General features: G+C 32.2%; 3 protein-coding genes across 3 annotated transcripts in view; all 3 read left to right on the plus strand.

Annotated features, from left to right (window-relative positions):
- The window catches only part of LOC133171732 (twisted gastrulation protein homolog 1-A-like), a 403,867-nt gene that overhangs the window by 74,964 nt on the left and 301,966 nt on the right, over window positions 1–26,937 (plus strand). The gene's annotated exons all lie outside the window — the stretch shown is intronic.
- LOC133171508 (apolipoprotein D-like) lies at window positions 3,521–4,844 on the plus strand. Its single transcript, XM_061306269.1, has 4 exons — window positions 3,521–3,634; window positions 3,781–3,905; window positions 4,136–4,221; window positions 4,618–4,844. Exons 1-4 carry the CDS (start codon window positions 3,521–3,523, stop codon window positions 4,839–4,841), a joined length of 549 nt encoding a protein of 182 aa, XP_061162253.1. The 3' UTR covers window positions 4,842–4,844.
- LOC133172391 (uncharacterized) lies at window positions 20,617–25,816 on the plus strand. The gene has a single exon (XM_061307269.1). The coding sequence runs from the start codon at window positions 20,618–20,620 to the stop codon at window positions 25,814–25,816; it is 5,199 nt and encodes a 1,732-aa protein (XP_061163253.1). The 5' UTR covers window position 20,617.

Below are 26,937 nucleotides of genomic sequence, written 5' to 3' on the forward strand. Positions count from 1 at the left end.
AGGTTATAATCTAGAAAAATGAATTATTTTAAAAAGCATTGCCTTTATGTGTGTGATATTTTTCTTGGTGTGTTATTTATCAACTAATGACAGATTCGTACATTACTAGTATTAATTTTACTTACTGAGTACTTGTCTTTATTGTTGACAAATTGGGTTGTTTTCCATTGAAACAACACAGTTTTTGAATAAATGCAGTTAAAATTATCTTTTCTTAATTAAATTAAATGAAATTATTTAATTCAATATTGATAAAATAAATTAATTAAATGGTTCAAAAATACAATTATTATATAAAGTGGTGGCAAAAATCATTTTTAAAAATTGAATTCGAACAGTCTGGGTCAAACTGGAAGTCGATGTGTCAAATGCTTTTATGAAAAAGTTATGTTCGATTAGAATTTTTTAACACACATTTTCAACCTTAGATTTAATATAAGAGGTGGCATAGATGAGGCTCATTCTTTTAATTTCGAGCAAAATATTTTGTCTATACTATACCTCGAAGTCACCCGTCCTAAAAGAAAAACTCCAAAATATATAGTATTCCTTACAGTTTTATAACATTTCTACTGCAATAGTGAAAAGCGCAAGAGTAATTAAATCTGTCTGTAACAGAATGTGAAGGAATTTTACAAAGTTAATAACGATAAAGGTTTTTCAAGTTTTTTCAAGTCCCCGTTTCATCAAAGGGCCTAAATCTGAATGTTGAACATTCTGAATGGTAAACACAAGAATTTGTATGAAGTAAATAGGCTTCCATTCAATTCATGTATTATGAATGTTGTTTTTCAGATTGCACGAAATAAACGTACGATTTGTCATTCTATACATTGTGCATTATACCATACAGATATTGTAATTTATCATATCAAATCAAAAACAAACAAGTAAAAATGTAAAGATTTTGGCAAACCATGAAACTTACCGAAGATTCCGTATTAAGAGAGAAAAACAGCTTTGTTATTTCAATTATTTCTGTAAAATACCGAAAGAAGAGTAACACACTCTGTATTTGATATAGCAGATTTTAAACGAGAAAAATAATTTGAAGAAAAGTGGGCAAAACTTTATTCTATTCATTTTATTTACGATCGGCATTTTCACATATTAAACAGCATACTTGCCTTTTTACAGCTAAAACATAAATTTAATATGTTTTCTTTGCTTGCTGCAATTTTACATCGAATAATAAACTCATTGACACAAAGTATACACACTGGATTTTATTTTGAGTAAAATTAATAAATTAATATTTCTTGACCTGATAAGTTAAATTTTTTCATCTTTCTTCCCTTATGTTAATAACAATAATTAAAGCATAGTATATATATATATATATATATATATATATATATATATATATATATATATATATATATATATATATATATATATATATATATATATATATATATATATATATATATATATATATATATATATATATATATATATTGTGTATTAAAAACAAGTTCGGATTAGTCAAATGAATTAGACAGATATGTTTCTATATAATTCATTTTAAAATGTAATTTATCAAGAAAAATCCACATAAAACGAGAAAAATGTGAAAGAAATGGGACACTTTTATTTGTAACACGACGCTTAAGTTTATCTCTTCTGTGAAGTCAATACCCTTTTTTATCAGAACACTTGTACTTCTTCTCATATGATCCATAATTCCGTATATTTATGATTTAAGTTTCAGGTATTTCTGATATATGTTAAAACAGTCTTTCTCAAGAATATTCTGATTAATTTGTCATATACATCAACCAAGCATGTTCTATTTGAAAATGTTTATGATACTCTTATGAGGAAAAAAATCTACATTTACAAAACTCGCGCTTTGTTTTAATTCCATATATAACTTAAGTTTGGATGTTCTATATTGCATCTGAATAATTTAGTTTCCAATATTTATGAGACTCAAGGAATTAATTTTCTAATTAGAATCACAATTATCTGGGCTCAGAAGAATAAATATTTGTTTGCTAATTTTTGTTTTGAACAAAAAAATGCACAGAGTTACGAACCTTATAGTCAAATGCGATCAAAATATAATGCTAAAATTCATATTGTCTGCCAAAGCCATAGCCAAATACAAGTACTACTTCTTCTTTTTTTTTTTTTTTTGGATAAACCTTTCAATGAAAATTTTATCTTCCAAAATTTCCATAACTTCAATGTATTCTATGTTGAAAATGTACGAGATATGCTCAATATTTACACCTTAACATCTTATAATTTTCTCAATGTCAAAAAAATATTTTCCTTTAGTGTATAGAGGGTCCTGAATTTAAATATAAAATCGTGTACAGAATTATATCATGGCCTTTGTCATCTCGGTAGCGTCGATTTGAATGTACAGTGAATAAATTTTCAAATCAAAACTGAGTATAAGTACGGAAGCTGGTAGGTGCCAGGTAGAATAATATTTTATCTGGCGGCCGCCAAATAATTATCTGGCGGCCACCACATACATAACTGGCGGCCGCCAGATACCTTCTGGCGGCCACCACGTCTATTTATCTGGCGGCCGCCAGATAAAATATTTTTTTCTACGTGGCACAAACCGGCTTCCGTATATAAGCCCCCGCCATCATTCAATTTTACGTGCCATTATTATTGATTCTTTCCTTTTTCTAATTTTTCTATTTTGATTTTGTTCTGCGGGTTCTGCTTTTATATTCCATTTAATAATTTACTGAAGAAATAAGTTAGATCATGTTTAAAATATTTATCATGTAAAATAAGTAAGGTATAAAGATAGTTTCTTGTAGTATTTTGATAAACCAACAATCGAAGATTGGGTTTTGAGACAAGCAGGCAAACATTATGTGGACACAAAAGAATTCTCTCAGTTGATGATGATTATGGTGAAGTTTGATATTATCAAGTGTATGTAGATTAATTTAATACACAAAGAACACTTGTGACCTGAAAGTGTGTCATTTAAGGTTACATGGGCAAGATCAAAGTCCGTAAAAAAAATAACAGAAAAATGTGTGATTCTTGTCCTGACCAAACCCAGAAATAGAAAAAGAAAGCTCATGCATACTCTGCACAAATATTAGTTATAATATGAAGGTGTTTCACGAGCTTAATTCTAGGTCATTTAGGCAAGTACAATTAAAATCACTGACAGAAAAGTTTTATTATTTGTGTCCAAACCATTTCTTCTTTTTTTATTTTATGAAGAAACATTTCTAATTCATAAATCACACAAAGATTTCAGATGACCTGATTGTGTCGACCTTGAATAAGATTTTTAAGCAAATTCAAGGTCACTGGCTATACTTTCCCTATTGAGACTAAGAGACTAAGAACAATTGTACCGAGGTTGAACTTTACGAGGACAATTTCGAAACTTTACTCTTATCTTGTTTTTATATAAGACTAAACTTCACGTGTATCATCAAGTTGTGTGATGTAAGTGTCTCTGGGTATATATATATCACCTTTTTTCCGTACAAGTTTGTATATTGATATCGTAAGTTATAAAGAAAAGAAAATCATGCTACCTTTGCTTTTTATAACCATTCTACTCTTTGGTGTTTCCCAGGCCCAAGTCTTTGGTTTTGGTAAATGTGCTCAGGTGAAAACCCAGGAAAATCTTGATTTGAGCAGGGTGAGTATTGCCGTTTCACTGCTGTTACTGTTTATAAAAGCTGTTCTGTCATAATATAAATTAATGTTAGGAACATATAGGTATAATCTACATATCTCTCTTCCTATTATTTGCTTTTATTTCATTGAATCTACTTTCATTTCCAGTATCTTGGAACTTGGTATGAAATATATAAATTTAAAGCCAACTTTGAGGGAAATCAAAAATGTGTCTCAGCAAACTATCAGCTAAAATCAGACGGGCACATTCGAGTCGATAATGTAGGATATGAGTAAGTTGGAATTATGTTCTATAACCATAACTTATTGTGCGAATGAATACCGGTGATAACCTTTTTCGAATTACTGTTTATTTTCCATTATTATTGTCATTTTGTAACCACGGATACTTTCATAAGCACGCCTTTCTATTCAATACATGTACCTAAAAAGACTTGTAAGCATGATGAACGAAGTCTCAATCTAGGGACGTACAATAATATGATTCCTCATTTAAAATCAGAAATGGACAAAAGAAAGAAGCAATTGGTGACGCATATATTCCAGATCCTAATTATTCGTCAAGGCTTGGTGTTAGATTTTCAAATCGTAAGCATTACATGAGAATATACCTGTTTGTCTATTATATAGTATAGGATAAAGATTCGTCTATTTTTATTTTATTTTCTATTTTATTTATTTATTTATTTATTTATTTATATTTATTTATTTATTTATGGTTAATTTTATTTATTTATTTTTTAAGCAGTTAAAAAAATTCTTATCAATATTTTCTTCATAGGAATGTTTATATTTCTTTTTTTAATTAGATGAAGACAAGCCTTTGTGATTTTTATTACTTTCTGATAACGAAATAAAAAGATCAAGGGAGAAAGAGAATAACATAAACGTCGTTTTAAACATATATGTATATATGAAACCAGTAAAGGCGAAGGATCATGCAATAGTACGAATGATAAATACTAATTTTGTCTTTTCAATCAGTGGCTCCTTACGGAAGATACTGGGTCCTAGATACTGATTACACAACCCACACAATGATTTACTCATGCAGTGATATTCTGGGAATCTTTCACATTTCATATGCCTGGATCTTGAGTCGTGAAAGAACACTGAATGAATCCGTGAAAAACAGACTTTTTGCCAAGGCCGAGTCCTTCGGCATCGATACATCAAAGTTCTTAAAGGAAGATCAAACGGGGTGCTAATTGTCATCATTTTTTATGTTTCGTTTATTTATGCTTTTATATCTACTATTTACAATAAACATTAACAAAATGGAATCAATTCTAATTTGTATGTGCGGTATGACAAGAATTACAGTAATGGGTTTAATTAGAGACATAAATAATATGTTATTCCTGTCTCTGGTTTAATTACTTATGGTTAAATGAATTGTTATACAAGTGACACAGTATCACTAATTATAAGGTTTAAGCTAAATGAAGATGTGTCAAAATTGAACTTCAATAAGAAGAAACTCATGATGCTTACCACAGAGGATAAATACCGGTGTTATAGAGTAATATTTCCCCCATAGCCAGCTTCTCCCCCAGAATCTATACTCTAGAGTTGGACTTCTCCCTGAGGGCAAATCTCACACTAGAGCAAAATTTCCCCATCTTTCTTTCTCACATTCCCCTATTTTATCAATGCTAAAATCATATCGACAATATTTTGGCTAAAAGATTATATGAAACTCAACTGATTTTTAATGAAAATTTGAGAATTGATCAAATTAAATATGAAATCTGAAAATATATAGGTCAAATCATTGAGACTCAACCCAAAACTTAAACTCTGAGGAAATTTTAAAATTATTCAATAAATAAATGCATTTATTAGACTTGATGTCTACACACCTCTCTTGGTGCTTCTGTACCTGTTTGTTCGCGAATTTTTAAATGTATCAGGTCACCTCTAGAGATTTTTAAAATAATTTGTTTGACCTATACAGAGCCAGTATTTTATCCATGGATCTGTGCTTTTTACGAAGAGTGTGTGAGAAAATTTTAGAATTTATATTATTGATAGATTCCACATACCATTTTGCGAGTATTTGAATCGATAACTCTTCAATTAAAGGAAAGGAAAAAAGAAAAATTCAAGGAATATTGCTCTTGCAAGCCATTGCATAAGTATGTTCAATCGACCCCAGCAATGTAATATTGGATTTTGAAAACGGAGAGCAAATGCTCCTTTAAAGTTCTGTAAAATGTCAATTATTTTAAGAAATTGACCCATTTTTAGTTACATGACAACATCTATTTTGGATCTTTAAACCCCAGAAACGTGGAGAGAAACACATCAATATCATGTACATGTAGTATGAAATACAATTGGTGAGAAAAAAATCCATTTTAAATAAAATTCCTGATTTTTCTTTCCATGGCTATACACATGTATTGTATCCAAATATTTGATCGATACTATTTGTCGAAATCTCCTCCTTGATGACATAACATCATATATAAAGAAATATCGAAAATATTAAAGAAGGGAGTAGGATCACATGCTTATCTTAATTGTGCATAAAAAATTGTGGATAGACACAACAAATCTCAGTAACAAGAAAGACAACTCTGTATTGCAATTATTCCGAAAGAATATACATGTATTATCATTGAAAGCAAAGCAATACTAGTAACTCATTATTGTCCTTGATTGAAGTATACATTATCATGCGAAATTAAGTGCAGCATTAGCTAAATCTATATAATTGGAAAAATTCAACAGAATCCTTTATGCAAGTAAATTTGCTTTGGGATACGTTAAATATGTTAAATTTGTTAAAGTGTATGTAAATTTGTTCAAGTTTATACAAATATTCTCTCTGAATTTATTGTTAACTGTAAAAATGAAAATTTGTTAAATATCAGAAAACTAATCAGTAACCCAATATCAATTTGATATTTAAATCAAATATAAATTTAAAGACAAATAATAACCGAACCTCTACAATTGACTTGAATAATCAGTGCATAACGGAGGTTTATCATGTCCATGTGCGCCTCATATGCCTTAAATATTCGTATAGTTTTTCTTACTTGGTCATTGGTCATTTGCAAAATTATTTTGTTAAAAACATTGTGTAAACACAAATACTCCGAAGTTGATATTAAAAAGATGTTTGAGTTTCTGATTGACAATATCTATGTAGTTTTTGCAAGACTTCCAACAATCTGTCGGAATTCCCAATGGTACCAATTGATGAAATGTATGGAGATAACGAACAGTATTCATGCTCAAAAGTCTATTAAACATAACAAAAAAGGTGCAAAGCAAACACGGACCTCCATCAGAGGTGGGATCAGGTGCCATGGAGGAGTGAGCATCCCCTGCCGACCGGTCACACCCGCCGTGTGCTCCTTGTCATGATCGGGAAATAACGGAAAAATCCGTCGACAAGTCAGTGTGTAAATAATGGCCTAACAATAAGTATGAAAAACGTCAGTCAGCATTGACTCAATGATAAATTGTATTTGCTGACAAGGTCATTGTATCGACCATAGAACTTACCAATTGATTTGATACGGAAGAGCATGCTCTAATTACGAACAATTTCTAAAACGAGGCAAGCTATTGACAAACAAGTTGATGAAATAAGGATACCAACGGTTTCGTTTGAAGTCATCATTTTGCAAGTTCTACACAATGGCGTCTGCAAATACAATCTATCATTAAATTGAATGCTGACTGACTTTTATCATTTTACTTGTTAGTCCATTATTTACTCACAGTGAATCTCTCATTTTCAGCTTTCTCATTGTCTGGTTTAATGGCAGCTAAAAGTGGTAATTTCTTCCTCCGTTCACATGCAGTGGGCACACTGTTCATTGACAAAACAGGGGGAGTTCTATTTAAGGGGGGTCAAAAGTCTGGGACTAGGAGGGGACATACTGTAAATGGAGGGGAGCTTTGTGCAGTTTAGACTTTTAATTAAATTTACGATAATTACTATGAAAGTGATAAATAAATACAGTTTCCGGACAGTTAATCTCATATACCTAGGGTAATATTATAGAAGCAAGTAGTATGAACTTTGGTGCAGGTGTTTTGGAGTTTATTTGCAAAATATATTCATTTATAAGTATAGGTAGTTATAAGTACAGCATAACAAAGTTATGTTTGTTTTCTGCTTTTTGAAAATTAAATATTGTTTTTATACTGTGATTATTTTTAACAAATAAATTACTCCAAACAAACAAAATTATAGTTAGCAATGGCAACAGGAGTCAACATTAAATTTAAATCATTTAGCTGAATTTTTAAAAAATGACTACAGAAGGTACACCCATAAACTGATAAATTTGGCCTAAGCTGATTTAAATTTTAAACTTACGCAAACTGCCTTCATAGAGAGAAAAAGTCCTTTCAAGTGTTGACATCAAAAAGTATTGATTTAACATTATTTATGTTAATTGTTGAACCGGCTACAGTAAAACTCGTTTTGTACGAACACGGATATAACGAATTCACGGATAAAGCGAATTCACGGATATAGCAAAGTTTTTTGAAATCCCCGGCTGAATTCTTAACAAATCTTAGGAAAACATTACGGTTATAACGAACTCTCATAAAACGAATTTACGGATATAGCGAACTAATTTTCTGTCCCGTAGAGGTTAAAAATAACGAAAATTACATCTTTAAAAAAACGAATTTTCAATATCTTAAAACTCGAAATATTAAACTGACAAATTTTTTAATAAGTATTTAGATTCGAAATTCTATTCATCAGAAATATTTAGTACCTCAAGTAATATTTTGTATTCAATACCTCCCCGAACATACTTGGTAGTCATACTTGAAGGAAAAGATGCATATTGCGAATTCATTTTATATACTTTAACGAATTCGTTATACGGATATAACGAATTATGGATATAGCGATGTAAATCACAGGTCCTCAGGACTTCGCTATAACCAAGTTTTACTGTATATGCTTATTTAACACATTGAAAAAGTGAAGGTTAATTCGTGTCCAAAGCGGGGAAAACATAATCGATACCTTTTTCGTAATCAACATTTTTTCAATATTTGCATAATTTATTGCATTACAGTCAAACTTCCTTATCGTAAACTTGATGGAACCAGTAAAATCAATGAGGTGTCCAAGGTCCAAGATATTAAGTACAGTTCTGTGTAAAAATCATGCAAAGGGTGATATATGAGGGTTCTCAGAATTTAATGATTTTCCACACATAGTTTTCTTTTGTCTTATGAATCATGTATGCAAAAGGAGAAATGTTTTGATTCACGGTTACCATGGAAACATGGGTAAAGAAATTTTCCTAGCAACCAGCCAATTTTCAGCTTCGATGGACTAAAAAATCTCTTATCTTTCAAGCTCAAATTAAATGTAAATACTAAAAGAATTTCTTTTTCATTTCTGTTATTCTCAAGATAATAATTTTAACAGTTTTCACAATCAAAAATATAGAAATACGATTTAAAGATATATCTGTGATAGATGTGGGAATGTATGCATGTTTTTCCTTTTTTGCTGACTCAGCATTTTCTTTGATTTTGGAATTATTCAATGTCTAATTTCTCCAGTGATGGATCTCATACAGACATCCTGTGTATATAACTTAAAAGCAGAGGATTTTGTCTTTTAAAATTTGAATTCAGAAGCGTATAATTTTTAAACATTCCTATCCGTTGCCTAGCAACAAAAATGGATATTTTGATGAATAAAAAGAGAAAAAATGTAAAATGCTTAAGTCATAAATCACATAACTTGTTATCTTTGAATACTCAAAACAAATTTGACAATAAATTGAAATTTTTGAGACCTCTCTGCAAACTATGGAATGTTTTACAATTTGTAATCTCCATGGTAACAGCAATTTCCCCTTAGCAACACACCATAGAATAATAATTTTAGCATGTTCACGTACCTGTTGTTAAGAATTCTTCAAAGCATGCTGTAAAATTGTGATTAGGCAAATTTTATTATGAATTAGTCTCTTATAAAATTCTATTTTTCACTTGATTTACCCATGGCAACGATTCTGAGCACATGGCAACCAATGTAACCAATTTAGAGTTAAGAGTCATTATCTGTAGGAATTTCAACTGTTTTGATATTCAGATTCAAGATTACAGGACATTGTTATGTAAAATCATTGCTGGTACAAAATATGCATAAATATATACATTTGCAATCAAGATTTAAAAATTCAAACTAAGAATGTTACCATGGTAACGGGTATAAACATTTTTGTTTATATCATTTCAGCTTTTTTCTTCATTTTCATTCAGAGCTTTCTAAATTTAGAACAAAAACGAAATATACAAGCACGGCTTTTCATGTTTTAATTATTATTTCATGAATGAAAATTCGCATTTTGGCATAGTTAATTTTCCGTACATTTTTGCTATGCTTGTACCAGAAAATTGAATCTGTTGTAGGATTTCTGTGGGGCAAAATCCTACTCTAGAGTCATTTTTCCGGGGGAAAATCCTACTCTAGAGCCAATTTTCTGGGTGAAAAGATTTCATTAAGGATTCTTCAATGCATGCCGTAAAATTGTGATTAGGCAAATTTTACAATGCAATTAGCATCTTATTAAAGTTTTTTTTTTTACTTAATTAACATATGGTAACGATTCTGTGAACATAACAACCAATGTAATCTATGAAGAGTTGAGAGTCATACTCTTAAGCACTTCAACAGTTTTGTTACACAGAATCAAGATTACGGAGCATTGACAATTAAAATGATTGCCGGTAGAAAATATATATAAATTTTATACATCCTGGAATCAAGTCTTAAAACCAAAACTAAGAAGGAAACTGGTATTGATATTTTTGCATATATAACTTCTGCTTGGAATACGCCATTTGATTCGTTAAATTTCATTTTAAATCATAAAACCTACGTTGCATTCGTACAACATGACCAATATCGAAAAATCTATCAATCATATAGACGTTGCTATTTAAAAATTGTACATTTTAACCTTAATTGTGATGATGGGGAATCATTTTCGATTTTATTCTCCTTTGTCTTAGAAATATATGTTTTGTTAGAATACACTAGTTTGCAACAGTTTGGTTGAATTTGACCAACGGGTTTTGTAGAAAAAAAAGTTGAAAAAATAAAAAATGAACAACGGGCAGACGGACAGATAGACAGAAGACAGGTGATCAGAAAAGGTCACTTCGACACCTTTTCTTTATTTTTGTAGTTACGTAATGTTCCAGTATCACTTGCTTATGGTGTTTATTCGGTACTCAAGAGCTTGCTCTGAGTAAAATCAATTCTTAAAGCAAGGCATGCTACTCTCTGATAAGTTGATGTTACAAGATTTCAACAACCTCGTTTAAAGTTGGTATTTCTTAAATTTTATGGTCGTTATAATGACCTTGTTAGCAAATACATGTATAACATATCATTGGGTCGTATTTGGATGACTTGTTACATACCAATTGTTAGGCCTTTGTTTTTATACTGAATTGACTACGGAAAGTTCCTCATCCTGATAAATACATAGGGCTCACAGCGGGTGTAACCGGTCAACAGGGGATGTTTACTCCTCCTAGGCACCTGGTCCAACCTCTGGAATTTCCAGGGGTCCGTGTTTTATGCCCTCTTCACATATTTGTATTGTTTATGGATTTTATGAGATCGATCACTGTTCGTTATCTTCATCTTTTAAATTGAAACTTCTGTACAGGTGAACTTATTGATATGGTTTGATCAAGGCGAATCTAGAAAATAAAATATGAAGAGACAAACAAAAAATCATCTGAGAATTTCTAAAGTCTGAGGGCTATACATTTCTATCTTTATCATGATTGTCAAACCTAATCTTGGTCATTGATATAAAGAAACATAGTAAACTCCAGCTAATTATCTGCAGGCAAAGCAGAAAAAAAAGATTTGAAATTTTTATTATTGAACTAAGCAGTGAATAAAAGGAATTTTTACATTCAAGTCCTAATACAAGTACTTTCATAAAAGTGAGTCAGTCAGCAATAAACTTGAATTGATTTGTCAGTCATCAATATTATAAGACAAACTAAAAATCAGCTCTACAGCCAAACATTTAAAAAAATTTAAATTATTAGAAGTTTTTCATTTGAGCATATTTTAATATGATCTACATAAATATATTAAGCAGCAGGCATTGCCTATAATTATAGCCTTCTCTATGACAATTAGAAACTAAGTCTAATGGCAATAACTTTTGTATGAAGAGGCCCATTGGCTACACTACTCACCTTAGCACTTGGCTTACAAAAAACTTTCAGCATTCCAACGTTAACAGTGCGGCGTCATCAATTTTCGCGTTGTCGATTTGGATAGATATCAATTTACGTCATTTTACAGGGATTATCTTCATTTTTTTCAAAAAAGAAAATCTTATGAGATAAATAAAATATTTATAATTGTGCGATTAATAAAAATCTATAATTGTGTGAGGTGGTATATGCTTTATCCACGTCGTTTAAATTGTGTATATCCGCTCGGAAAGCATCGGGAATAGAACCATTTCAACTCATTTGATAAAGTACAGTACTAAATATTTTCTTAACCCACAGATCACTTAGCTGTAAGCGTCATTTCATATATATGCTCCTTATCTATAAGCATGTTTTTTTTTTATATTCCTTTGTATTACTTTGATCATTGTTGTGTTCCACACTACCCCGAAGTGTTATGATTTGAACGAACTTGAATCTGCAGCTTCTGTATTATTATGAATAATTAATGGATTTTTTGTCCTTGAGAAGAAGATTTTTAAAGATATTTCCCATGTACTTATGTATTCCTATGTAAGAAAATTCATTGCCTAATGTGCCCCCCCCCCCTCCCTCCATCAGGTCATGATTTGAACAAACTTGAATCTACACTACCTGAGAATGCTTCCAAATAAATGACTAATCATGACTTTACTGTTCTTGAAAAGAAGATTAAAAGAAAATCCTGTGTATTTATATGTTAGACCTTGATCGTCTATTGTAGCCCCACTCTTCCCTTGGGGGTTATGATTCGAACAATCTTTAAACTTTAAACTCCCCTACCCTCACAAGTCATTTTTTAACAAACTTGACACTTTGTTTGCTATTTGGTTGATATTTGCCCAGTAGTTCTTGAGAAGATTTCGAAAATGTCGAAAAAGTTTACAGACGGACAGACAGACGGCAGTCTGACAGATGAACAGACCGATGGACGCCGGACAAAATCAGAACCTTGAGCAATTTGCTCTGATGAGCAACAAATGGACCAAAGAAACTCGAAATCTGATTTGTAAGTCAACAATATCAAGAGACATACCAAAAATTAGCTCAATATCTACCGGTCTTGTAGAGTAGGATTTCCTCTCTAACCCGCCCCCCCCCCCCCCCCCGCGGAACATGGGCTCAAGAGTAGGATTCCCCCCACCCGAAAATAGACTCTAGAGTAGGATTTCCGCCACGGAAAAATGACTCTAGAGTAGGATATCCCCCACGGAAATCCCACATCAGATTCAATTTCCGGTACAAGCAAAGGAAAAAGTACGGAAAATTTACAATTGCAAAATGCGAACATTCATTTTATAAAATACTTTAATTAAAAAACAAATGAATTTGTTTTTCAAGAAATAATAATTAACGGAGTGCATTAACATTTTTTTTTCAAAACTTGAAAACCCGTGCTAGTATATTTTTTTTAATTTAGAAAGATGAATGAGTTCTGAATGAAAATGAAGAAATAAAACTGAAATGATATTAAAAATAAAAAAAAAAATAAGAGGCCCATAGGCCACATCGCTCTCCTGAGCACTGTGGCTAGGAAAAAAGCAAATATCAGTTCAGTATTGAAAAGCTTTAATGCATAAATTGCTCTTCTTCAGAACAAGATTTAAAAAAAAAAATGTTCTATGTATTCCTATGCATAACTTTAATCATCAATTATGACCCCTACGTATGACCAGAGAGGTCATGATTTTTCTCAAATATGAATCTACACTACCTTAGGATACTTCCTAGTAGTTAATAACCAATCATGGCTTTACTGTTCGTGAGAAGATTTTTTAATACATATTTCTATGTAAAACTTTGATAGTCCATTGTGGCCCCAACCTACTCCTGGGGGTCAGGATTTTTACAAAATTAAATTTAATCTACCTGAGGATCACTCCACATGAGTTTCATCTTTCCTGGCCCAGTGGTTTTTGAGAAGATGATTTTTAAGGTTTTTCCTATAGGCCCCACCCTTCCCCCTGAGATCATGATTTTAACAAAATTGAATCTACACTACATGAGGATGATTCCACATGAGTTTCATCTTTCCTGGCTCAGTGGTTCTTGAGAAGAAGATTTCTAAAAGATGCCATTAATTTTTCACTAATTTGTAATTATCTCCCCTTGGAAGAGAGTGTGGCCCTTCATTTGAACCAACTTGATTCCCCTTTACCCAAGAATGCTCTGTGCCAATTTTGGCTGAAATTGGTCCAGCAGTTCTGGAGAAAAAGATGGATTTGTGAAAAGTTTACAAGGACAAGGACAACGACGACAGACAACGAACAAATTTCGATCAGAAAAGCTCACTTGAGCCTTCGGCTCAGGTGAGCTAATATGTTTATACCCGTTACCATGGTAACATTCTTAGTTTGAAATTTTAAATCTTGATTGCAAATATATAATATATTTATGCATATTTTGTACCAGCAATGATTTTACATAACAGTATCCTGTAATCTTGATTCTGAATATCAAAACAGTTGAAATTCCTACAGATAATGACTTAACTCCACATAGGTTACATTTTTTGCTATGTGTTCAGAATCGTTGCCATGGGAAAATCAAGTGGGAAAAAAGAAATTTTATAAGATGCTTATTGCATTGTAAAATTTGCCTAATCACAATTTTACAGCATGCTTTGAAGAATCCTTAACAACAGGTACGTGAACATGCTAAAACTATTATTCTATGATGTGTTGCTAAGGGGAAATTGCTGTTACCATGGAGATTACAAATTGTAAAACATTCCAAAGTTTGCAGAGAGGTCTCAAAAATTTCAATTTATTGTCAAATTTGTTTTGAGTATTCAAAAATAACAAGTTATGTGATTTATGACTTAAGCATTATACATTTTTTCTCTTTTTATTCATCAAAACATCCATTTTTGTTGCTAGGCAACGGATAGGAATGTTTAAAAATTATACGCTTCTGAATTCAAATTCTAAAAGACAAAATCCTCTGCTTTTAAGTTATATACACAGGATGTCTGTATGAGGTCCATCACTGGAGTAATTAGGCATTGAATAATTCCAAAATCAAGGAAAATGCTGAGTCAGCAAAAAAGGGAAAAACATGCATATATTCCCACATCTCCTACAGATATATCTTTAAATCGTATTTCTATATTTTTGATTGTGAAAACTGTTAAAATTATTATCTTGAGAATAACAGCAGTGAAAAAGAAATTCTTTTAGTATTTACATTTAATTTGAGCTTGAAAGATAAGAGATTTTTTAGTCCATCGAAGCTGAAAATTGGCTGGTTGCTAGGGAAATTTATTTACCCATGTTTCCATGGTAACCGTGAATCAAAACATTTTTCCTTTTGCATACATGATTCATAGGGCAAAAGAAAACTATGTGTGGAAAATCATCAAATTCCGAGAACCCTCATATATCACCTACATGCCTATTTTGCATGATTTTTACAAAGAACTGTACTTAATTTCCTTAGTAATAGCTATTGATACACAAAGAAAAAGTTGTTGGTACTCAAGATATTGACGTTCAAGATATTGGAAGTTCAACAGTACTTTTTTTTTATTTTTTCCTTATTTATTACTGTGAACTTGTTCACAGGTATTTAAATAGGTAAATCCAAGACTAATTGTAAGTGCTCATACCCATCATGGCTGCCATCGTGTCCATGACAACGGTGTACCATAGTGGACAGTGGCCTCCTTTAGTTGAAAAAAAAAAACAAGAAAGGACCGATTTTTCTATTGGCAAGTTTTTTTTTTTAAAGAATTTATCTTACCATATATTATTTTCATTTTCTTGAATGGTTCAAATCTTGATTTATTTTAATTTGAAAAGTGTAAACACTTGTATCAAAATGCATGTACAATTTATCTAGAAGTCATTTTATGTGTCTTTGTAGCACAGTAATCTGGATTCTGGTTTCATACAATTTTTTTTCATCTACAGGCTGTGATTTCAGATACATACAGACTTTAACATAAATCAGTGTTTCCTTCCCAATGAAAACAAAGTGTTTTCTATTTATGTTACTGGCATGATTCTTATTCTGTTGTTCATGCTGTTACCAAGGAAACACTATCATGTGACGAACTGCGTGGATTTGTCTGACAAATCAAGTTAGCTCATTCTCTCAACAATAAGAGCCTCAAAATAGCCATAGAATGGCCTACCACCCACCACACAGTATGGATATGCTTGTATTTATATTCTACAATTGATAAATTTATTTTTCTGTATGTGTACATGTCACATCTTGTCCATGTTAGCATTGCTTGTTATTTAGATAGTAGAGAGGTGATTATTATACAGAATGTAACTAAAAAAAATATTGCGATACCTATGCATCATGTAGTGTCAAATTGTGGTATACCTGTGTCCTTAAAGCCCTAAAATACAGGACTTTGATATTTTCATTTATTTATAATTTGTTGATTTAAGTTTTAAAATTGAACATAGATAGATAGAGTATTTTATCTAAATTCATATGTCTGCAAAGGTTTGAAATGGCCTCTTTGACCTTGAAATGTCAGGATCTATTAAGGGGTTGAAGGACACATGGTCACATGACTTTGTTAAACTACGCCATAGTCTCCATTTATATAAGTGCAAAACGTGTAAAGCATCAGTTCTTGTATAAATTTTTGACAAATATTTTTCTTTAATTACCATCTTATATTAAATAAATAAAAAGTTTAACATTCTTGTAAACATTAACAAATTATGAAAAAAGATTGATCCACTCCTCTGTTTCTTTAAACTGCGCGTCCAACAAGTCGGTGACGTCATACACGATCTGCTAGTACAGCAAGATCATACTCGGTGAATACAAGGGCGGTATTATTATGTAAAAACAGGTCATAATCAGTATATGATGAAGTATTTTGAGAAACGGGGAACACAAAAATTATTTTTGCATGGCTGATGACGGAAATCTTATGTAGGTATATCTTATTTCGCTTATTTAGCTTACGTGTGACGTCATAGTTGGTTTTTCCCGTACTCGAGAAATGTAAACATGACAAGTTTTTGTCCTGCTTATGTCGTCTTTAACGATGTCTTGTGCAATATTGAGGTCAGCTTCACCATTCGAAATTTTTACAGTTAATCAATAATTTGAAGGACTTGCATTTCAATGTAAATTTAAAAATATTGAATGATAGGATTTTTTGTAAATTACGTTTTATGTTGTTTAAGTTGTCTTAAAAAGTTCGTAATTTTTCCTATCCAGATGCAGTGTGGTAGATGAAACTTGCCTTTTCGAATTTTAAACCCAATTCATACTCTGAAATATTTTAAAAGATACATGTTCACTTACATATTTTTTACATATGCTTTAAAAATCCAATTATGGACAGAGTAATGAGCCCGGAAACATGGAGAATTAAAACTCCACTTAGATACTGCAGGGCATAATATTTGTCAATCAATATCTCTAAAATAAGGTAAGAAACCTAATGATATAACTGCTTTAAGATATTTGGGATATACTTAATAAGAAATATACAAAATATTAAAAAAATTGAATGACAAGTATTTTTTCAGCTAAAGGTCCTTCTTCCCCTTAAAATATGCAAGCAGTGATGCAAAGAAAAATGCCTTTGATGAGAAAATCTGTTTACTTGCTGTTTTACTGCTTATTCTCTTCTAGTTCTAGTCTCATTAAAAACTTTTCAAACGTAGTTGTTAACATTAGTTCAAAAACTACTTAAGGATTTTATATGCTAGAAAGTTGAAATAATGCACACTCACACATACAATGTACATATTTATTGATCTCTCATTAAAATGATAAAAAATATAAATATAATGCATAAATTTAGTTTTAAAATGTATTAATAGACTTATTACATGAATATTATTCCTTTCAATGAATTAACGCCGCTGCTCAAATGCTTGGATTGTTACATTGTCTGATTCTTGCGGATGTACTTTTTCCTACTCATCACTGGGCGTATCAGACGATGGGATTGTTTAGTATGGTTGTTTAATATACATATGAGTGCCTGAATATGCATCCCTTGTCTTTCCAGGAAAACCAAATTTACTTTGCTCAAATAAATAAATTGAAATTCAATTTATTGTGCAACTCATTGTTTATAGCAATCATTGTATTGATGTTCATGTAATAAATGATTAATCATTTTATCTGATAATTGTACCAGTGATATGTGATTTATCAGCTCATCGGATAATAGTAAAATGTAAAGAGACAACAATTTGATTCTGAAAGGGAGGAGGGGGTTGAAAAAAATCTGTCCTCAAAAATGTTGAAAATACTCTGTCTTTATCTGGCATAAAAATAATTTGTCCCTTTGCTACAACCCCTTTTCTCCACCAGAATTAAAATGTAGGAGTTATGGTAGTGTCTTCTTTTGATTTGCTTGTCAAACTTCTTTCATTGAAGAAGAAAATAAATAATCGGTCCTTCTCTGACATGGAAAAAAAGTAATCAGAAATTTATCCCCTTCTTTAGACTAAAATGGTTCTCTCTTAAGAATATATTCAATTTTTAATCCAGATTAATACAAAGTACAACTGATATTCTATGGACATGTTTGCAATGTCACAATTTAACCGGACGGAGGTAAATTAATTTTTTTTATTTCATTATATCAAGAGGCTACATGAAGTACTTTCAATTTGTTTATGTCATAGTTAATGCATTCCTCATACAAAGTGTACATGTACATGTATACTAGGCTTAAATGCTAGTCCACAAGTTATCATTTAACCTTTGTGTTAATTTTCCATATTTATTTCATATCTTTATCATAAATGAAGTGTTTTATGCAAAGATTCAGTTTATAAAATGTCTGGGTACATTTCCTGTGTATTTTGTTTGTTGAAAGAGTTGATTGGCTATTTGCGATTCCTCACAAAAGAATAGAACATATTACACGATATCATAAGTAAGGGCAAATCCAGTACTTTCAGGAACGACATTATTATCAAGGTTTGGTTCATTTACGTAGGTCTAAAACAATCACTTGTCTAGGCCTAATATGCACTTTTAACCATCCAAATTTCAAATTTGGTAGAGAAATTAAGACATTGAATGCGTAACGACCATATCTATGCCTTAATTCATACATGTAAATGAATGGTGCGATTTTTCTTGTCATGGTATCATTTTGGAAGATGATATTAAATAAAAATAGCTACCATAGGAACATTTACAAAATCTTTCTCCTTCCTCTTTCTTGAAACATGTCACCTTGGTTTTAACACACAATCCACCCCCCTACCCCCAATATATTTATATTTTGAAAAAGGGAAAGTAAATAAAAAGAAAAAGAAAAGGACAATTGCCGTCACCTTAAAAATGTCTTATGATCTAGAAGTAAAAAAGAAAGTGAAACAAGCTTTCTGAAATTTGCACAGTGCTCTGTTTTCAAAACGAAACAAGCACATACATTGGTTTTCAATGACATCATCACCTGTAGTAAAACAATTACCTGCTGGGATATCAAATATGGACATCTGATCAACAAGAAAAGGCAATTTAAGGTATGTGCATCGCTTTTTTTTCTGATCTAAACAAAAAGTAGGCCAATAATAATCGGTAATAGACATTGAATTTTATATCATATTCTTAAATTGTCTGATTTCTAACTTTTAAATTATTTTTCAAAGCTGTTCCACAAATTTACAGTTTCAAAAAAGTTGGAAATTATTAATCGTTTAGCTTTTTTAATATTTTCTCTGTAACATTTGAACCTAGTAAAAATAAAAGTGGCATGTTGTATCATTCATCATGTTCATATAATGACTGATATTTTGAAACCCTCTAAAAATAATATCACATCGAGTTAAAAAAAAGGACAATATTCGAAATGTTTTATAACGTACTATCATATATATATATATATATATATATATATATATATATATATATATATATATATATATATATATATATATATATATATATATATACCTGTATACTTTAGCTGAAATCAGCTGTATCTATATTTAAGATATTTTTAAACATAGCATTTTGAATTTTCCTGGGTCTATTTTAAGAAACAATGTCCAATTATAAAAATAGAATTGGAAAATTTGAAAACTGAACTGTACCTCAAAAGTACATAAACATTTAATCTATTTGATGATAACAAAATGCTACATGTTTATTAAAAAAATTTTAAAATATAGATTCCAAAAGTAACGTTAACAAATAAGGCATTTCACGAGGAATTACTTTGTCAGAGAAATTAGGGATGGAAACACATATTTTAAAACACTATGGTGGCTTATTTCTGCCCTTACGTGCAAGATAGATTATGTCAACAATCAAGATAACTATGTCCAAATGCAATATTATTATGTTGACATGTGTGCTGCAAATCTTCTTAGAGAATCTGAATTTAAAATGGTTGAATCTACTTATTAACGCCAGTATCTTACATCATAGAAACAACAAAATAATGTCGTTATGCGACTTATTTATGTCAACATGCGAGATAATTACATGTATGTCAACATGCATCTTGCATGTGAACATAAAAAACTTGCATGTTGACAAAAGTAAGTCTTATGGTGACATAAATAAGTCGCATGTTGACAGAAATAAGTTTCATGCCAACATAATTATTTCGCATGTTGACTTAAATATCTTGCATGTCAACATAATCTTGCATGTAGACATAGTTTTTTTGACATACTTTTCTTGCAAGTTGACATAATTTATCTTGCATGTAGAGGGTAGATAAATACCGCCATAAACACTGAACATTTTTTTTTAGGAATTATAGACATAATACGCAATGATGGATGGCAGACATTCAGGTGGTAACAAGGGGAGAGGGAATCAGAGGCGAGGTGGTGGGGGACGCAGAAATTATAGAGATCAAAGACCGAGGAATACAAAGGAACAACTTTCTCAGAGGGAGTCGAGAGACGCACCAACACCGCCACCCAAACATACCAAAAACAAAGAGCAGTCATCAGAAATGCTGCACAAGAAAAGTGAAAGATTACTAACTGAACCAGGACCAACATACAATCTCATTGTTTATAAACCATTCGAAGGAGAGATAAATTTCTTAGAATACTTAAAAAAGAAAGGCCTGCCATCACTATTCAAATTTAATATTGAATCTTTCACAGTAAATCCTAAAGGATTATCAACTTCCGTTTGGGTTCATTTCCCAAGCAACAATGCCTATAGACAGTTTCAGTTGTGGATGCAACAGACCAAAAATCTAGGTTTTGTGCACCGTTTTCAAAGAGAAGAAGTTGCAAAAGTAAGTAAAGAATTTATTGATAAGAATCTACAGAATATTCAGGAACGAAGTAACCATATAATGGGAATGCATCAAGAAAAAATTAAGGAAACCAAACAAGAATTATCAGATTTTCTTGGAACAAAGAAACCCAAGAAAAAGACAAACTATGTTCCCCTTTCTGAATTTGAACGGAGAGAAATGCAGACAAAAACACTTGAAAGCAAAATTTCTGAACTTGAAAATCAACTTATCGAGTTTGAAAGTTCTGTAGAAGATATCAAAAGACGATTAAAAGAGTTTGAAGGAGGTACTGTAAGACAAGACCACATCGACCAACTGCTAAGAGAATTTGAAATAGAGTATTCAAGGCTAGAGCAAGCACTACCAATTTATGCTAAACGTTCAGAAATAGTCAATTCTGTTTCACAAAATCAAGTATGCATCCTTCTTGGAGAAACAGGGTCCGGGAAAAGCACACAATTAACACAGTATCTTTTGCATTCTAAACTGCCTTCCAATGGCCGTATTGTTTGCACACAGCCTAGAAAAGTAGCAGCTGCAAGTCTTGCTCAGCGGGTCGCAATTGAAATGAAGTCTACTGTGGCAGATATAGTAGGCTATCAATGTGGAATTCAGAAGAAAGTTTCAGACCAGACAAAAGTTGTTTACATGACTGACCATACACTGTTAAATGAATGCATCAAAGATCCTTTGTTAAATAATTACTCCTGCATTATTATTGATGAGGCACATGAGAGAAGCATATACACAGACCTTTTACTCGGTATGATAAAAAAGTGTTTACCTCGGAGACAAGACATACGCATCATCGTTACGTCTGCAACAATTGATCCAGAACTTTTTGTTCGATATTTTAAAGACTGTCCAGTGATAAAAGTACTTGGCAGAATGTATCCTGTCGATGTGGAATGGGAAACTTTCTCTGGAGATGATGACTTGGAAGAATATGAAAGAAAAGGAATTGAAAAGACGTTGGAAATCCATGACAAGGAACCCCCTGGTGACATTCTACTTTTTCTCACAGGTCAGCTGGAAATCGAGAATTGTATAGAAAGACTACAATGGGAACTCAAGAGTAGAACTGATCACTTGATATTGCCACTTCATGGTAAACTTCAAACAGAAGAACAGAATGAAATATTCAAAGAAACGCCACCGGGTAAAAGAAAAATTGTTATTTCCACTAATGTGGCAGAAACTTCTGTAACAATTCCTGGAGTGAAGTATGTGATTGACACTGGGCTTGCAAAAGAAATGAAATATGATCCAGACAAAAAAGTTAACTCCTTAAAGGTTGTTAGAATAACAAAAAGTTCTGCTGATCAAAGAAAAGGAAGAGCAGGGAGAACGGCTGCTGGGAAATGCTATCGATTTTATTCCAAAGAAGCATATGACAACATGACAGCATCTTCTACTCCAGAGATTTTGAGGATTCATATCGGTCATGCCATTCTGAAATTGCTGCAACTAAATGTGAACCCTCTTGATTTTGATTTTGTCGAGGCACCTCCAAGTAATTCGATGGAAACAGCCTTTCAGCAATTGGTTAATCTTGCAGCAGTTAAAAATGAAAAAATTACTGATCTAGGGCGCTGGATAGCACAGCTTCCCTTGGAGCCTAATTTGGGAGTTTTTGTTCATGATGCAATTGAGATGAACGTAGGCATGGACGCTATCATTATTGCAGCATCATGCACAGTGAGTGGGAATTTGTTTTACAGAGCTGGAACAAAAGAACAGAAAGATAAATGTGACAAATTAAAAATTCCTTTCTGCCATATTAAAGGAGATCATTTCACATTTTTAAATGTCTTTAAGGAATGGCATTGCATTCCTGAGAAGGAGAAAAGTAAGTGGTGTTTGGTAAATTCCATCAATGGAAGGGCCATGAGAAGCATACGAGACACTGTAAACGAGATCAGATTCATCTTGAAAAATTACATGAATATTACAATAAAGTTTGAATTGAAAGATAAAGATAGTATAAGTAAAGATAGAAATGAGAGAACATTACAAAAGCTTTTATTTAAGGCTTTTCGTAGTAATCTTTCTTACTTCCTTGGACATGAAAAGGCTGGATATTATTCCATTGATAAAGACCAGCAAATGACTGTTCATCCTTCTGCATCTTTCCAGTCTCTTGCATTATTTCCAAAATGGGTTCTAATCGAGAAAGTTTTGAACACTTCTCGAGAATTTGCTGTTAATATAACAGAAGTGAACGAAGACGACGTACAGGAAGCCTTAAAAAGAAATGAAATAAATTTTGATATGTCGGGAATAGAAAGGAAAAGAATTGAACCAATTTATACAGAATACATTGGATCACAAGTTCACTACAAATTTGTGGGCCCAAGATGGAAGCATGCAAAAGACTTAGAAACCAAACTTAAAAAAGTAAATACAGATTCAATTTTTGTAATTGATGCAGACAGAGACAAGGGTGAAGTTTCAATTTATGCACCTGCAGATAAGGATGAAGTGGCAACAGAAACACTGAAGATGGAACTTGATCCGATAAGAGAAAATATAAGGAAGGAGAAGGTTATTATTCCTATCTTTCCAAGGTGTTATAATGTTAAACTGTCCATTGGACCAGGTGGATTAATACAAGACCTGTTGTGTGAAGATGATTATAACAATGTTTATGTATACTGCTCAGAAGATGAATTTGAATCTGATGAAGAATTGGTGGAATGGATGAAACAGTTTGGTGAAATTCAAAAGTTTCAAAAGAAATCTCCAGCAAATACCAATCAAAGATATCGTGGTGAAGTAGTGTTTGAGAATAGCGAATCTGCGAAGAAGGCAGTTACAGAATTACGTGACAGTACATCAAAAATTCACATAAAACCCCCAGGTTGGAAAACAGACGATTCTGATGCATTCAAAGCTAAAATAATGTGGTGTCGCAGACAATCCCGAGGATTTGGGTTCCTGCAAATTATGAATTCAGAAACATTGGAAACCGTTTTGACTTTAAGCTCCTGGACACAAGTTTCAGTTGGTGGATCAAATGTGAGTATTAGTCGTAGTAGAGAGAATGCTGACCAATTGTGTGTTCAAGGCTTCAGTCGTCTTGTCAATGAAGACATTCTCAGAGAAGGAATAGTGGAGGCCTTCAATATACCAGAGAATGAGATCGGAAAAACTTTTGTTCCACGTGAGAAAGTATTTACAACTAGGGAAATAATGGACATACATAAGCGAAGAATCGAACGGCATATTGCACAATTCTTGAATCCAAACAAGTTCAATGTTCATCTAAGAGAACCCAGACAGCTAGATTATAACTTCAGTGGTTTTATCACCTTCACTGACCCCGAACAAGGCAATGAAGTCTGCGCTAATTTGCAAAGCAGAAACCAATTGTGGATCAGTGACACAGTAGTTACTGTTATTCCAGAAATTCACACTCGTTTATATGTACTGGAACGGGTATTCAAGCGGGTTAGTAAAGATATCAAAGATTTTTGTGCTGAAGCTAAGAAAGATCGAGTAACTGTTGATATAAAGCAGAATACAACTGGTAACTATATTCTGAATATAGAGGCAGAAAGCGTAGACAACATGATTAAGACGAGAGACACTATACAAAATCTTCTTCAAGGTCAAATCTTGAAAATGGAAGATAATCCATCTATAAGATGTATGTTCACAAGGGAGGGACGGAGCAAAGTTGACAAAATCATGGAGGAAACTCACACTCTCGTAATTTTGAACGACAGAAATACGACTATTTCTGTTCATGGCAAAGAGAATGATCGGGCTTTGGCAATTTCAAAAATTCAAAATTACACAGAAAAACTGGCCTCCTCAAAGGTGAGGTGGATCGATCTGAAGGGTGAAACCAAGCCTCCTGGATTGATGAAACGAATTATCCTGATGTATGGTGTAGACCTGCAGGGTTTGAAAGATGAATCTGATTTATCCAGCGCAGAACTTGACCATAGAAGACACAAGATAAAAATGTTAGGTTCCGATGAAGCAATACAATCGGCAGTTGATGAAATTGGAATTCTTACGAAAAAGCTGTTAAAAGACAACCAATACCAAATACCATCAACTGACCCAGATTGTGGAATTTGTCTCTGGCCAATAACTGATTGTGATCTATACCGACTAGAATCTTGTGGTCATGCATACTGTAGAGATTGTGTGAGGTTGCATTTGAATTCTGCTATAAGTACAAAAGAGTTTCCTTTACGTTGCTGTTATGAGGATTGTGATATGCTCTGGGCTTGGAGTGATATAAAAAACATGAAGAAATTCGGCTTCTGTACCATTCAAACTTTGATAGATGCCTCAGTCGCTTGTTACGTCGCCCAGAATAAAGATAAAGCAAGATACTGCATTACACCTGATTGTCAAATGGTGTACAAGGTCAGCCAGGGAGGAAGTAGATTTGTCTGCTTTCTCTGTCATACAGCATTATGTAGCAAGTGCCACGTGGAATACCACACGGGTAAATCCTGTGCTGTGTTTGAAAAAGAAAAGCAGCTAGACGAAACTGGCTTTGGAGAATGGATAAGTCGTGATACCTCAAACAGAGATCTTTGTCCAAAATGCTACATAGGTATAGAGAAATATTACGGCTGTCAGCATATGAAATGTTTGCTATGTAAATGTCATATTTGTTGGATATGCAAAGCTTATTTTGAAACAAGTGATGAATGTTATTGTCATATGTCTCAAAGTCATGGCAAATTTATATAGAAAAAATACCATTGTCGTTGAAAATTCAGTATTATATTGCTATCTGATTTATTGAAATCATGGTGTGGAATGACATTTGTGTTACCGGTAATGTTTCAACCATTTATTTCCAAGTTTAACAATTGCAAATTGAAGCTTCATACGTGTTTGTCTCTATGCTGTTATACAAATTTTTAAGTGATCATTTTTTTTCCAATAATGGCAAAGTGTCAAATTTATGAATTTATTAAGCTTTTTTACAAGTATATTATCTGATCAGCACTGTAAGCTCACTTAGCACTCGAACAATAACCTGAGTTCACTCATTTTTCAAAGAGTTCTCTAACTGGTCAACCAGACTTGGAATTTAAATTATCTGCATTCACTTCTTAACAGTCAACAATGAATTGCTCAATACATTCCGAGTTGGCCCACTGATCCCCTTACCTGCACTGAATGCAATTATGAATAACCTGCTCATCCACCTTCTCATGGCAATGAAAGTACTAAGTGCTTCATATGAGCACTGAGTGTTTGCTCAAGGTCACTTAATACTTAGTACCGAGTTCATGCTCGATTTTACTCAGCACTTAATCACTACACTTTGTTCACATACTGTAAAGATATAAATCTTGGAGAGAATATATTCTGTCCGAGGTTCACTTAGACACTTACCACTATAAAGACCCCGTTTACTATCAGGTGATTACACTGATGGGAAAAATATAATCATTATCAATTTATCTAAAAGCTTAAATGTGACGTTTATCTCATTGTTGGTAATCACTACGTTTAAGTGATTGTTTTAAGTGCTGTAAAATTATGCCTGGCTGAAAAGAAACTTTGGAATATTTTTGGATAAATGGGTAGACGATATCCAAAATATCAAGGAATATGTGTAATATCAATAAGACTAACTATACTGCTGATGTAGTATTAAAAATGGAAAAAAGACAATGAATTATTTTAAGAGATTTGCATATTTTCACTGACAACATCTAATGCCATTGATTTGTAATGTAATTGTTTAAATCCGATGAAATGACGTATATGGTATGATGCATTTACAAAAACATATTTTTTTTAAATGTTTTTATATGTATTTATGTTTTATAATAAAGGTAGAAGTGCAATGTCTAAAT

This window comes from Saccostrea echinata, unplaced genomic scaffold (assembly GCF_033153115.1).
Source record: "Saccostrea echinata isolate AGI-Se365-2 ecotype Australia unplaced genomic scaffold, CSIRO_AGI_Sech_v1 ptg000054l, whole genome shotgun sequence".
NCBI classification, from domain to species: domain Eukaryota; kingdom Metazoa; phylum Mollusca; class Bivalvia; order Ostreida; family Ostreidae; genus Saccostrea; species Saccostrea echinata.

Bases quoted from the DNA above. Each gene is read 5' to 3' on its own strand.
- LOC133171508 (XM_061306269.1), top strand. From the start codon at position 3,521: ATGCTACCTTTGCTTTTTATAACCATTCTACTCTTTGGTGTTTCCCAG. The intron at 3,635-3,780 runs GTGAGTATTGCC...TTTCATTTCCAG, and splicing joins AAAATCTTGATTTGAGCAGG to TATCTTGGAACTTGGTATGA. The intron at 4,222-4,617 runs GTAAGCATTACA...CTTTTCAATCAG, and splicing joins TGGTGTTAGATTTTCAAATC to TGGCTCCTTACGGAAGATAC.
- LOC133172391 (XM_061307269.1), top strand. From the start codon at position 20,618: ATGATGGATGGCAGACATTCAGGTGGTAACAAGGGGAGAGGGAATCAG.